The sequence below is a fragment of the Prosopis cineraria genome, unplaced genomic scaffold (assembly GCF_029017545.1).
Source record: "Prosopis cineraria cultivar Desert tree isolate PC_DT_omini unplaced genomic scaffold, ASM2901754v1 PC12, whole genome shotgun sequence".
Taxonomy (NCBI): Eukaryota; Viridiplantae; Streptophyta; class Magnoliopsida; order Fabales; family Fabaceae; genus Prosopis; species Prosopis cineraria.
The window spans coordinates 13,975,578-13,989,486 of record NW_026555343.1 but is presented as its reverse complement, the minus strand read 5'-3'; the positions used below and the strand labels follow the sequence as shown (position 1 = coordinate 13,989,486).

The 13,909-nt window shown below is 33.6% G+C and overlaps 1 protein-coding gene and 1 long non-coding RNA gene across 3 annotated transcripts; both read right to left on the bottom strand.

Annotated features, from left to right (window-relative positions):
* Nucleotides 1-1,788: 1,788 nt before the first annotated feature.
* On the bottom strand, nt 1,789-4,788 carry LOC129289462 (uncharacterized). 2 transcript variants are annotated; one of them, XR_008588127.1, is made up of 3 exons: nt 3,899-4,788; nt 2,495-2,624; nt 1,789-2,070 (listed from the first exon to the last, which is right to left on the bottom strand). It is a non-coding gene; the product is annotated as an uncharacterized LOC129289462 (long non-coding RNA). The 2 variants fall into 2 exon arrangements; XR_008588126.1 differs by having other exon boundaries at nt 2,495-2,611.
* A 1,408-nt stretch (nt 4,789-6,196) lies between these two features.
* On the bottom strand, nt 6,197-8,344 carry LOC129289136 (protein ACCELERATED CELL DEATH 6-like). Its single transcript, XM_054925945.1, has 4 exons — nt 8,014-8,344; nt 6,982-7,436; nt 6,590-6,837; nt 6,197-6,473 (listed from the first exon to the last, which is right to left on the bottom strand). The coding sequence occupies exons 1-4, from the start codon at nt 8,342-8,344 to the stop codon at nt 6,197-6,199; spliced, it is 1,311 nt and encodes a 436-aa protein (XP_054781920.1).
* Between the last annotated feature and the right edge of the window lie 5,565 nt (nt 8,345-13,909).

The following is a 13,909-nucleotide window of genomic DNA, read 5'->3' as shown; positions in this document are numbered from 1 at the left end:
GATTATGATTGCACTGATATAGATTTTTTGGATAAAATAGACAGGAAAGGCAATAAGAAAATCTTGTATGCTATGCAACACAGCATTAGTTATGGAAATATTTCACAATCTTATAAGGAGTTCATAGCTATTATAGATGACATAAGTGAGCCTGACACCTTTAAGGAAGCAATTAAGGATGATAGATGGATAAAAGTAATGCAAGATGAGATAACTGCCTTGGAAAATAATAAGACATGAGAAGTGGTGGACCTACCACTAGGAAAAAGACCAATAGGCTGTAAGTGGATCTTTAAAAAGAATTATAATGCTGATAGAACCCTAAATAAGTTAAAGGCAAGGTTAGTGGCAAAAGGCTTTTAGTCAAAAGGAAGGAATAGACTATATTGAAACCTTTTCTCCTGTTATAAAAATGACAACTGTAAGATCAGTATTAGCCGTTGCTGCACATAATAAATGGAACATAGTTCAAATAGATGTTGATAATGCTTTCCTTCAAGGGGATTTAGATGAGGAAGTTTATATGAAAATGTGACTGGTATTTAGTAAACAGGGGGAGAAAAGGGTATGTAAACTAATCAAATCACTATATGGTTTAAAACAGGCAGCTGAGCAGTGGAACATAAGCTGTGTGAGGCTTTAATTACAGAAGGTTTTGTTCAAAGTAAACATGACTATTCATTATTCACAAAGCAAGATAGAGATGAGTTTATTATTGTGTTGGCTTATATTGATGACTTGATAATAACTAGAAACAGCCAAGAGGGGATCAAGAAACTAAAGATTTCATGCATGCAAATTTTAAAATGAAGGATTTAGGAGCATTAAAATATTTTCTTGGTATTAAGGTTGCTAGATCATGTAAAGGATTAATACTCAATCAAAGAAAATACACTTTAGATTTGATAGCTACCACTGGCTTAGGAGCATCAAAGCCAAGAAATGTCCTTATAAATCTTGGTTTGAGACTTCATAGTGAGCCGAAAAAGGGGGAGAAAGATGACATATTACCAGGTCCTACTAGACATAGATGTTTGATTGGAAAATTACTATATTTAATAAACACCAGACCTAATATAAGCTACATGGTCTAAGTGATAAGTCAATTTATGAGTAATCCCAGAAAATCACATTTAAGGTTGCATTAAATGCTATAAAATATCTTAAGAGGGATCCAGGTAGAGGTCTTTTATTCCCTTCCACAGGAAATTTAAGGGCTGGAAGGATTTTGTGATTTAGATGGGCTTCATGCCCAGAGTCTCGAAGGTCTATCATAGGTTACTTAGTTAAACTAGGTGGGTCAATTATTTCTTGAAAATCAAGGAAGAAAACTATAGTTTCAAGGTCTTATACTGAAGTAGAATGCCAATCTATGGGAAGTATTATGTTTGAAGTTATATGGCTTACTGGTTTATTTAAAGACTTACATGTGTATGACTTAACTCCTATGTGCATTCATTGTGACAGCAAAGTTGCAATTCAAATAGCTTCAAATCCAGTTTATTATGAGTGAACGAAACACATTGAAATTGGCTGCCATGTTGTGCGAGAAAAACTTCAAAGTGGGTTGATCACTTTAAAACATGTGACATCAAGCGAGCAGCAGGAAGATATTTTAACTAAGGCTCTTTGTCACGTCCTCAAATTTTAACGTGACTAACATGCGATATACATATAAATTCACATCCTCTAAAGCTTCAGTTAAGAAAAGCTTTGAATTAATGTATCAAATTTTACTTTTCACATAAATCAAAATATCAAACTTTTTTTTATTTAAATTTTTGCAGCACATCCCCTAAAGGTAGAGTCCTCTGAAATCCCTATAACAAAAAATTTACATCACATATTGAACAATATAGAGCTTTGCTCCTTAGCAACAAGTAATTAACAAAAAAAATCAAAACCCTGACTATAGTTGATGTGGAGCACTTTAAATCGAACTTCCAAAAGATCCTACATAAGTTTTTGAATTTTACATGAATAAGATGATGTTCTCAAAAGTAATCTTCTGATCAATTCATCAACGAGTCTATCAGAGATCAGCAAGGAGTACGAAATCGGCTATGATATCTGAGCCCAAATAAAATACTTTTCAGTGAATAACGTCCCAACAATAAATAATTGAATATGAATAAAAAGAAAGGTTTGAAATAATTATGTAAATTAAATAGATAGCAATTTTTATAAAAATTTAATAAACTTCAAAATCAATTGGCTCTATAAAATTTTAAATGAAATCTTAAATTATTAAACTATCATCACAAATGTTATTACCACTTGAGTTCAAGAAAGCGCATAAATAATATAAATATTTGTAAATAGTTTGTAAATAACTAATGTAATATAAAATCATCAAATAATCAAATTCACAATTTTTAGGGATTTATCAGAACAATATACAAACGTGAACACACAATTCACGAGGGTGACGCTAACCAAACGTGGCTTGAAGCCACGAAACAAATGTGAGTACGATGTTCACGAATAACCATACCTCCATTCCACGTGCGTTGGCCATCACATGGGGCTAGCATCACTTATAAACACCCTGCTAGCTAGGTGTACCATAGCGCGCCAAGGGCTAATGAAACTTCCATTAGCAACCAGTGTTCTGTATAAAGTCTCTTTTTAAAACCATTTTCAAACATGCAAGAAAATCATCACTTTTAAGATATAGTTCTCATTCTCAAAAATCAAACTCACATAAATACTTTTAAATATTAAAACTTGCCAGAATAAAGTTTCATATCTAATGCTCATACTTGCATTTATTAAATAATTAAAAATTGTCCATGCTAATGAAAAAAGAATTTTATTAATCTTGAAAAGATATCTCATAAGGGGTAAAACATTCATATGCTATGATGAATCATTTTTTTACCACCATCTTGAAACTTAACAATGAAGAAATTTAATTAACAATGTATCCATTGATCAACATAATTATTATTAAAATAATCAATGTAAAAAATACATTTCAATAAGAAGATTGATTGATAAATTAGTTGGGACGCTATCCACTTACCTATAATATATTCAAAGCTCAAAACTCACTTCTTATACTCCAATTGAACTACCCATCTTACAAACACCCTATAAAACATAATAAGATCTTAACGTACTTTACTTTTGAATCCACAATTTCCTTTCCAAGAGAGCTTACTCAACTAGAATTAACTATAATAACTTTGAAGTTTTTGGACCACAATTCACACATAAAAGTTTCTTCATAACACTCAAGCCAAAGTTAATTACTCAATTAAAATTTAATCGCTTCTTAAGCTTTTTGCCCTACATCTAATGTGTAACATTCTAAACTATACAATAGAACTTTATAACCTTTAATTCTCTTGCCTAACAATTTCCAACATCCAAATATAACTGCTAAAACGTTAACATATCTTATAGATTATCCGTAATACAACCCTCAAGAATCAAAACTCAAATTAAACCTCAATAGCTTCTTAGATATATTCCTCCAAAAAAATCAATTTATTTTTATAAATAAATAATGCCCAAACTAATAACAATGTTATGGATGCATACTCAAGCAAAACTCTCCATTTTATCAAACATCTCATATGCATCAAACTTCAAACAAATACCAAGCCTCTTGCTTAATTTTCTTTCCAAAATTTTCTCATATTAATGTTTAGATTAATTATGCTTCGTAAGTTTCATTCTTTTAACCAAATCAAAATAAGCTTAGTTAAAATTCAAATCTACACTACTTCATTTAGCTCCAATGACCTAAAAATTTCAACTTTTCCAAACCCCTCCTTCTCTATTTGAGCATACCAGCACAGAATAACAGAATAAAAGAAAAAAATATATATCATAATCTTCATCATTGAATCACACGCACAAAGACAACAAACAAAAAGGGAGAAGCTCATACGCCCTTAAAGCAGAGGAAGACAATGAATGAGGGACTCGATGGCAATACTAACAGCAGTGCACGGATGGAAGAAAGGATCAGCTCTAACCCACACAATCGACGTCGGTGAGGAAAAGAGGAATGGTCTTTTATCTACTACAGCAGTCAGGGAAGAAGAGCAGAAGGAGACGGCAGAAAAACCTGAACGAAGTGAAGCGTAGGTAAAGGAAGGTGGTGGCAAGTCGAATCCTTGCCACCCACGCCGGTGACGCTAAGAACAGAGGAGGGAGAAGGATCCGACACCCACGGTCAACAGGGGAGAAGGCCGATAGTCACTTCGTCGGGACACCTTGCAACGGCGGAAGACGATACACCTCTCACCGGTGAAGGATGAAAGCCAAGCAAGGAGGAGAATGAAGGCTCAAATCTGGATCTCACTCTCTCTCACGTCTCTATCCTCTGTTTCTGCTTCCGTTGGACTAACGAAAATGAAAAGAAAATGGTCCAAGAAAGAAAAAAAAATCTGATTGCTTTTGAGGTCAAAATAATAAATTTGCAAAGCTGAAACCGACATAAAAAATCTGTCTTTTTAAAAGAATAATCTGACCTTATGAACCTGGTACCTGATGCATATAAATTATCAATGAAATGCCACCAAACCAACATTCTTTCTTATTTTTTTTAAAATTAATGTAAATACAATTAAAAATGTTATTTTATATTTTAGTTTTATTTAAAAATTTTGGATTATTATACTCTTAGTCAAAAATTATACGAGAATATGATGTATAAATTAAGCACTTTTAATATCTTCAGGCCTAACTTGAGGAGAAGTGTTGAAATTTAAAGTGTGTTGAATCATTAGTCAAGTAAGGTCTGGGCTTATATGATTAATGGGCCTGCATGCCTCTACCTGCGTTTTGGTTTATTCTTTTTTTTTTTTACCTCATTCTTGATGGCTACTTAAAGCCCATAAGAGAACGAGGAAAGCATCGTGTAACAGACAATGCAAGTATGCGTAATGCTAAGCCCCAAAATGTGGGAAAGCTTTCTGAGATGAATTATTCAGTTGGGTATGATTTTCTACATTAAACATGTCATATATCAATCGTCATCCAAAGGAAATTAAATGTTAGATTTGAAGTACCTTGACAGTAATAAACCAATCTGATTAGCACAGAATTGTCAAGATAGTAAGAACCTTACATGCTTATTAAATAAAATTATATTTCGAATAAGTTTTCACGTGCGGTTCTTATCTTTGTCCTTGATATTTGTAAAAATTTGGCATGTCAAATACAATATGAAAAAATTCTGCAAAAAAAAAAAAATCATTGTGGGAGGGAAAAAAAAAAAAAAAAAGAAAGCCTGCAAGAGCACCCATGTCAAAATGTTTGTATATATAAAAACGTTCTAAATGTACATCATCCAAAACAAAACACATTCTAAATGCAGAGAGACGAAACATACAAGACTGTTAAAATGTTCCCGTACGATATATATTTTTAACATAACTTGTTCCAGCCTAAAATCCATCATCTGTTATTTTTTCAAAAATTTATTTTTTCAGAAAATATCATACCAAAGTAATTTTGCCTAAAAGTTGGCTGCGTTGGGCAATAATTTATAGGAAAAAACTTAGGTTTAATATATATATTTTTCAAATTAAATTAAAACAAGTAAATTTTAAAATATTAATAATATAAATTTGTTATAATATAAACAATAGATAAAAGATACGCAAATTTTGATTTAATTAAAAATAAATATCTTAATATACAATAAAGTTCTGATCTATGTTATCTTTATATTATCCTCAGGATGAAAAGACCAAAAGAACCAACGTTGACAGATGAAAGTATGGAGGGTATATATGTAATGATGGGAAGACGAGAAAGGACTAAAAGTTGAATATATAATAGAATTAGATAGATTTTTTTTTTAAACCAGAAATACATTGGATAGATGGACTTTACCATTGGCCCAAGAGGGATAAATGGACTTGACCTAAAAACAAATGGAGTTCATGACAAGCCCCAACCTGAAAATAAACTACATATGGGCAAGGCCAATCCATCATCATTTCTTTATTAGAAAAAGATAAATATGACTTCTGCATCTTAAATATATTGATTATTTTTAAATCACAACACTAATGTATCAAACCAAGATACACGTGCAACACATCCAAATCAAGTAACATTTCATCTTCATGTCCTTCTTCAAAACTTCGTGACAATTTAGGGATAACAACACCCGTGTCATCATCATATGAAATTTAGGGGTGATCATTGGCACCAACAACTCTATATACCGGGTTCAATTGGTCGACATCACGAGCTTCAACAGGCCTATCCGTAGGTCCATAAAATAAATAAGACCAATCAAAAAAATAGGTTCTCCAATCTGACGAAGAAGCGGAATGCGATTTCCAAGAGGGAAATATCCTAAAAGGAAAAGAAGTAGGATGAAGGAAATGAAGATGAATGAAATGACTTTTACAAGATCTCCAAGCGAAGCGTTATTGCTCACAACCAAATATATGGCAGCCATAAATGCCACCAGCATCTTTCCAAGAGCCAAGTGCACAAAAAGCCTGGCAAGAAAATAAGCTCGCATTGCGTAACAACGATCACCCAGATGCATCCATAGAAGAATAATAGAACCGAAAATGGAGCTATATATAGAGATCGTGTTGAAAGCCATGAATACTTTGAATAATTTTTTATCAGCCAACACTGCCATGCCTCTGTTTTAGGCATTGGATCATCAGAAGAGTAAACCCCACCTGGTACTGTGAAACTAGTTGCAAATGTCACTGTTGCTATAAGTACAGCCACAAGGATGAGTGTGTTGGCTGCATCCTTAACATTCCATTCTGCATTGGCTACGCGTTGTACTCCCAACATATCCTTTTTGAGGGGGACACCTGCTGTTCTTAATATCATACTTGCTCGAAACTGTGTGGTAATCAAATGAAACAAGTAAATGTTGATGACTTTCTAAAGTCTTCCATAAAAATGGAATCATCTAGAGTTAAAAACATTTAAGAAAATACTTCAAGAGAAATAATGGATTGATAAATATATACTTATAAATTATACCTCTTGATGTGTCATTGGATGTTTAGCCTGCATCAGAACAATATCTCTAGCGTTTAAGCCTTTGTCGCTTCCAAGGTTCGCATCTGTCCTTTTATCTCGTGATAGATGGAGTAGCGTCCAAAGATACAGTTTTCTTGAAGCCAAATGCAATGGCGCATCTCCATCTATGTCTTTCTCATTCATATTTTCAGGATGGATATTTGAGTGTTTTAATAGGAACCTTACCATTTTGTTTTGTCCATTCTCTGCTGCGATGTGTAGAATGTTTTGACCTTTATTATTGAGCCAGAATCTGGTATAAGGACATTTTACGTGAAGCAGTTGTTTAGCCACCTGAACACGGCTACTTTGGCAAGCAATGTGAATCGGAAGATCGCCATTTAAGTTTCGTTGAAACGCAACAAGATTAGATTTGTTTAGAAGTTCACGAACACCTTCCACATAACCAATATATGCTACATAATGAAGAGGAGTATTTCCGTGTTCATCTCTAAAATACATGAGTCCCTCTTTTTCGTGTACTATATTCTTCAAGAAAGTTACATGTAAAAGCAAACAAACATTTATAATAAATGAAATCGCAGTGGGACAAACACAAAAGCAGTATTTGATTAAGGATTAAATGGTAAATTGGCCATACATTATATATTTAAGAATATCTGAAATCCTAAATTCATTTTTAATGCAATAATAATCTCTTTCAATTTTTAAAAACATTACAATCTGACTCTTATTAACAGAAGTTAAATTGTATTTATAACTCACCAAAAAATGACAAAAAAGAACATAAAAAGTTATAGAAAAAGATTAAAAAGAAGTTCAATAAAGTATCCAAAAATTTTAACTAATCAACTATATAACAATTAAAATTAACTTTTGTTAAAAGTAAGAGGTCAGATTGTACTAATTTCAAAAGTTAAAAGAAACATTATACTAATAAAAATAAGTTTAAGATTACAGACGCTCCTGAATATATAGTTTAAGAGTCATACCCTTTTATTTATGAATTTAGCATCACACACATGTACATACCAATATTGCTTTCTGATATGGAAGCATGAAGTGGAGAGTTACCACGGCTCTTATGAATGACCCGACCTGAGGGAAACAGAATCTGCAAAAGACGATGAAGAATTCTCACATCCCTCACCTGTGTAGCCACATATATTGGTGATTCAGGTGGGTTAGTGTCTCGATAGAGTGGCTGAGTACTTTCACTTTGTTCACTTAAAAGGAAATTTAGCCCCTCAAGATATTTGCTCAGAATAGCTTCATGCAAAGCTCTCTTCTCAAGTTTATTTGGTAACATAATGAAGTCATCCTTACTACTAGCATCGTCAAATTTGGACAAGATGACTCTCATCACTCAATATTCTTAGCTCTTGTGGCAACATGAATCGCAATGTCTTTCCTATTGTTTGTCACAACTAGCGAAAAACTTTTATCGACAAGCAACTCTGCGATCCTTTCTCTCCCATATTCAGCCGCAACATGAAGCAAAGAATCACCCATAGGAGTGGCTTGATGCAAAACAGTGGAACAATCAATTTGTTTCTCTCTACATACTTACTCTAAAATATCCAAAAAATGATTTACATCATTCTTATTATTACGAACAGCATTGTACAACTCATGACTCATGGTATCTACAATAAGGCCAATTTGAATTTGATTATCTAATGTACTAAACCGCTTCTTTATAAGTTCCTGTAGCTTTTCATAGCATGGCATCTTCTAGTTTGAATTCTTCCCTTCCATGGGAATTACCACCTGGTTCGAATTTCTCATAGTAGAAGTAAGATGATGCTAAAGGATCCTGCAGCGAGAAATGCAAAAAACATGATATGCAATTAGAAGAGTAGCAAGAGAAGAAATAGACTTGAAAGAGATCGATAAAACAACTCAAGAACAACAAAGTTTTAAAGCTAAGGAAGAAGAAGAAATGGAAATGATTGAGATAGAAAAAGACGTAGGAGCAGCTATCTGCAAGAAACAAAGCAAAACTTGTGTTTCAATCATATTTGTAAATTAGAAACTTATAGAGAAGAAAAGAGAGTGTTTTTTTTAATACAAGGCTACGGTAAAAAACCATGCAAAAAGGAACAAATCAAGTCGTGTTAAAAGTCAAAAAGCTTCTACAATCATTAGGAGCATCATCAAATGACGTAGTGTTAAAGTGGTCACTAGAAGCTTTATGAGCAAGGAGATTAGCACAATGATTTGCTCCTCTATAGACATGATCCAGGGTGACCTCCCAGTTCCTCATGATGAGATTTCTGACACTTTTGATGATAGTTGAGAGTGGATGACCCTGAACTAGATTGCCATTAATAAGGGATATGGCCTTTATTGAGTTGGTACAAATATTAAGTCTAAGAATTTTAGCATTCTAGCAGATGATTAGGCCTTCTAGAATCCTGATAAGCTCAATAGCTATGATATGTTAGTAACCAAGGTTTTTAATGAAGCCTTTGATCCAGTTACCCTTGTCATCCCAGATGAGCCCTCCACAAGCTGCGGCACCATTGTGTTTGACTGAGCCATCAACATCAAGTCTCATCCATCTAGGTTTTGGAGGCTTTCAACTCGCTTCATGTCTAGTGTCTAAATTATTTAGATGAACAAACTTGGACTGAAGTTGTATGTCAATTATAATTTATTGGGTGTTAGAGAAGGCAATGTCTTTATCCACAGTATCATTTTCAGAAAAAATTTCCTTGCGTCTTGCTTTTCAAATGTTCCAATAGGCTTGGGCAAAGAGTTTTTTTCAGGACAATCCTCTAGTATAACTGCTTCCTGCCTCACTGTTAGCATTCCAAATTATCTAGTCTTGCACAGGAAGAGTGAAAAAGTTATTATGTTTAGAAGGGCTAATTAATTTTTCCCAAACCTTTTTAGCTTCTTTACAATCTCGTAAGATATGAATAGAAGATTTAGGAGAGCTACAACCCCATTGGCAGGTGTGATGCTGTATAGTATTTCCATTACAGAGCTTGACATTTATTTGTAAGTGATCCCAGGCTGCTTTTCAAAGGAAGTACTTAATCTTTTCATAAGTAGGCCATTTCCAGATTTTTGACCAAATATCATTAGAATCCTGAGCCTAACAATTTTCTATAGCTTTATAGGCAGATTTTATAGAAAAGTTTCCATTTGAAGAGGGTCTCCAAATAGGAATATCATCTTTACCCTAAGTATTAAGAGGTTGAACAAGAGCAATTTGTTTAATAATATTTAGGTGGAGGTATCTTCTTATAAGATCTAAGTTCCAACCTCCATTGGGCTTGCAAAAATCCAAGACTCTTGTATGAAGAATAAAGTTGGCATTATGAAAGGCATGATATACAAGAGGATCAGGTAAGGAAGTCCATCTATCATACCAAAAGGATATTTTGTTTCCTTTACTAATTTTCCAACTAATTAGAGATATGAATTTATGCCAAATTTTGCAAATGCTACTTCAGGTGTACGAGCAGGAATTAAGTTTGACAACCATAGGGACAGTCAGTCGGCTACAGTTATATTTATCCCTTAGAATTCTACCCAAAGACAATTTTTTTTTTGTGAGGATGCCCCAGCAAAGCTTCATGATAAAGGCAATATTTTGGCTTTTGAGTTTTCTAAGGCCAAGACTGCTAACCTTTTTATTAAACGTGACACAATCCTATGAGATAAGGTGAGGTTTTTTCCTCCCATTAGAATAATCCTAAAGAAAATTTCTAGAAATTTTATCCAACTCTGCTAACACATTGTTAGAAAAAAGTATAGTTTGCATGGTATAGTTAGGAATAGCCGAAATAATAGATTTTATAAGGATCGATTTTCCTACAATATTGAGGTATCAAATTCTCCAATTTGCCAAGTGAGAGCTTGTCTTCTCAATTAAAGGCACAAAAGTGAGCTTTATAACCTTCTCATGAATGATAGATATTTTCCAAGGTTACCGGTGAGAGAGATTCCAAGATTATCGCTAATTTGTAAATCTCTGTTGATATTGACATTTCTAGAGTAGAAAAGTTTAGATTTGTCAGCATTGATCTTTTGACCAAAAGCTTTACAAAAATCTGAGAGACATTGTAGAATGATTTGCATTTGAGGAAGAGATAGTTTTGTAAAAAGCAACAAATCATCAATAAAAAATAAGTCAGAAATAAGAGGCCCATTAGTTGTTAGTCTAATAGGTTTCCATTCATTTTTTTTTCAATACTACTAAGAATGCAATGGCTCAAACGTTCAATACAAAGAATAAAAAGATAAGGAGAAAGAGGATCCCCTTGATGAATGCCATGAGAAGGGCTGAACTCTTAAGTTGGTTTTCCATTTTAAAGGATTTTCATATGAGTGGTGGAGATGGCAGCCATAGTTAGTTTTTTCAAGTGATTGTTTATTCCAATGGAGATAAGAGTATCCTCGATGAAATTTCATGAAAGTCTGACAAAAGCCTTTTTAAGGTCTACCTTAAGTGCTATGAATCCATTTTTTTTTTGGGTTTTCTTCCTCATAGAATGAATGACTTCTTGAGCAATAATAATATTATCACTACTCTGCCATCCCTGAATGAAGCTACTTTGATAATCACCAATTAAATGATTTATACACGCATGCAATCTTGTAGAAAGAATTTTGGTGATAATTTTATAACTAACATTACAAAGCAAAATAGGCTGGAAGTCTTTCATACAAGTAGGGTGATCAATTTTAGGGATCAAGGTAATAAAAGTATCGTTAATCTCCCTTATAGAATCTGGTTCTCTGAAAGCCTTTTTGACTAGATTGAAAATGCTGTCTTTAAGATCATTCCAATAAGAATAAATGAATCCAACATTAATACCATCAGGGCCGGGGCTTTAAATGCCCCAATATTAAAGGCAGCATTTTTAATTTCTTCTTCAATCACATCCCTATGTAATGATTGAAGTTGGTTTGGGGAAAGAGGTGAAAAGTAAGTAATAGTAAAGAGTTTGGGCCTAATATCATTATCTTCCTTAAAAAGGTCTTTAAAGAAGGAAACTGCCATGTTCTTTAGGGAATTTTGGTCTTCCACCTAGTTGTTGTCATCAATTTTAAGAGATAAGATCTGATTTCTTTTCTTTCTGATGATAGATGTTGTATGGAAGAATTTTGTATTTTAATAGCCCCATTTAAGCCATTTACATCTAAACTTTTGGAACCAAATTATCTCTTCTTGCTAAAGAACTTTATTATAATCTTCCCAAAGGGATTTTTCTAATTTCTGAAGGAAGGAAGTAACTGTCTTTATAGCTTATGTTCTTGTCAATGCCCTCCAATCTCTTCAATATTCTTTTCTTCTTGGAAGAAATATTGCCAATTTTTTCCTTATTCCAAGTAGTAGCCTTATTGGCAAAGCTAGAAGCTCCCTCTGTCTAGTTATTATTGATCCATGAGTCCTTGACCATAGGATGAAAGGATTCCTCGAGCATCCAAACATTATGACACCGAAAAGGTACAGACTGGTTTTTTTGAGGAGACTTTTTGAATAATTGAATTCTAATTAGGAAATGATTAGAACCATATCTAAGAAGATGAAAGGAAGTAGCTTGATGAAATTTAAGTCTCCAGTCTGTATTGCAAACAGCCAGTCAATCCGTTCCTTCACATTAACTTTTTCCCAAGTAAATCTATCGCCACAGAAGTTGAGGTCAAGAAAGTTGGAAGAATTTATGCATTGTCTAAAATGTTTCATGGATCTCCAATTCACCACTCTTGTCATCACATGAAAGGTAGGAATTGAAATCACTAATAATGAGCCAATGATTAGTGATAGTATGAGTAAGAGAATTGATAGAATCCCAAAGTAGATCATGTTGGAGAGGATTAGGATTACTATAGACACAAGATAGCAAATAAGAGCAATTTTTAGCTAAGATATTAACCCTATAATGCAACAGTTTCACATTAAAGTAAATATAATCAGTGTTAACAAAATCATTATTCCAAAGTAACCAAATACTACCAGCATAACCAATAGCTTCAACACGAATCCAGTCAGAAAAACCTAATTTCTTGATAATACTATCCGCTCTAGAACCACTAGCTCTAGTTTCAAGAAGTAGAACTTGAGTATTAAAATTTTTAGTCATATCTTTGATATGTGAAGGAAAATTCCTAGCACAGGCACCTCTACAATTCCAACAAATTAAATCCATAATAATAATAGAAAAGGAGAAGATAAACCTCTTTAGAGATTACTCATCATGATCATCATTAAAATCATCATCCTCAAGATCATCATCCTCATCATTTCCTTGAATGAATTCATTTGCTTAGCTTCCAGAGCAGAAAGATTATTAACCAAGTCTTTAGAAGAGACTTTATGGAATTAGGTTTTTAGAACAAAGCTGAGGTTGATATTAGGATCAGGAGGTTCATTATGTTCAGTTAGAGAGGAAGTAACGACGATGTAATTTTGGTGGCTAGAGGAAATTATATCCTTATTGTTATTTTTCCAGACATTCATATCAGGTGTGAATGCAATACCAGTCGAATTATGATCACATTTATTTCCCCTGGATGTTTATTTTCCTCGCTTCATTTATGGGCTTAGCACACAAGCCCAGATTCCTCTTGTTGCCTTTAACCATGTTATGCACATGTTTAGAAGGTTTGTTAGAAACATTATTGGGCTCAGCTTCATTTATGGCCTTTTTATTTAAGTTTACCATTTTTGGGCCTGCCCATTCAAAACTTGGCCCAGGTCTATCAGATTTAGGTATTTTCTCTCCTTTATTTCTTTCTCTTGGCCTCACTTTATCGGCTTCCTTATCTCCTCTAGCCCGATTTCTTTTTGTACCAGTCAGATCTTTCCTCCTCCAAATCTATCTGACAATCCTCATATGTGGAGGCTTAGATGGACCATTAGAGATGTGCTCTCTCTAATTTGCACTGCTAGAGTCCTAGTTGAGGTAGG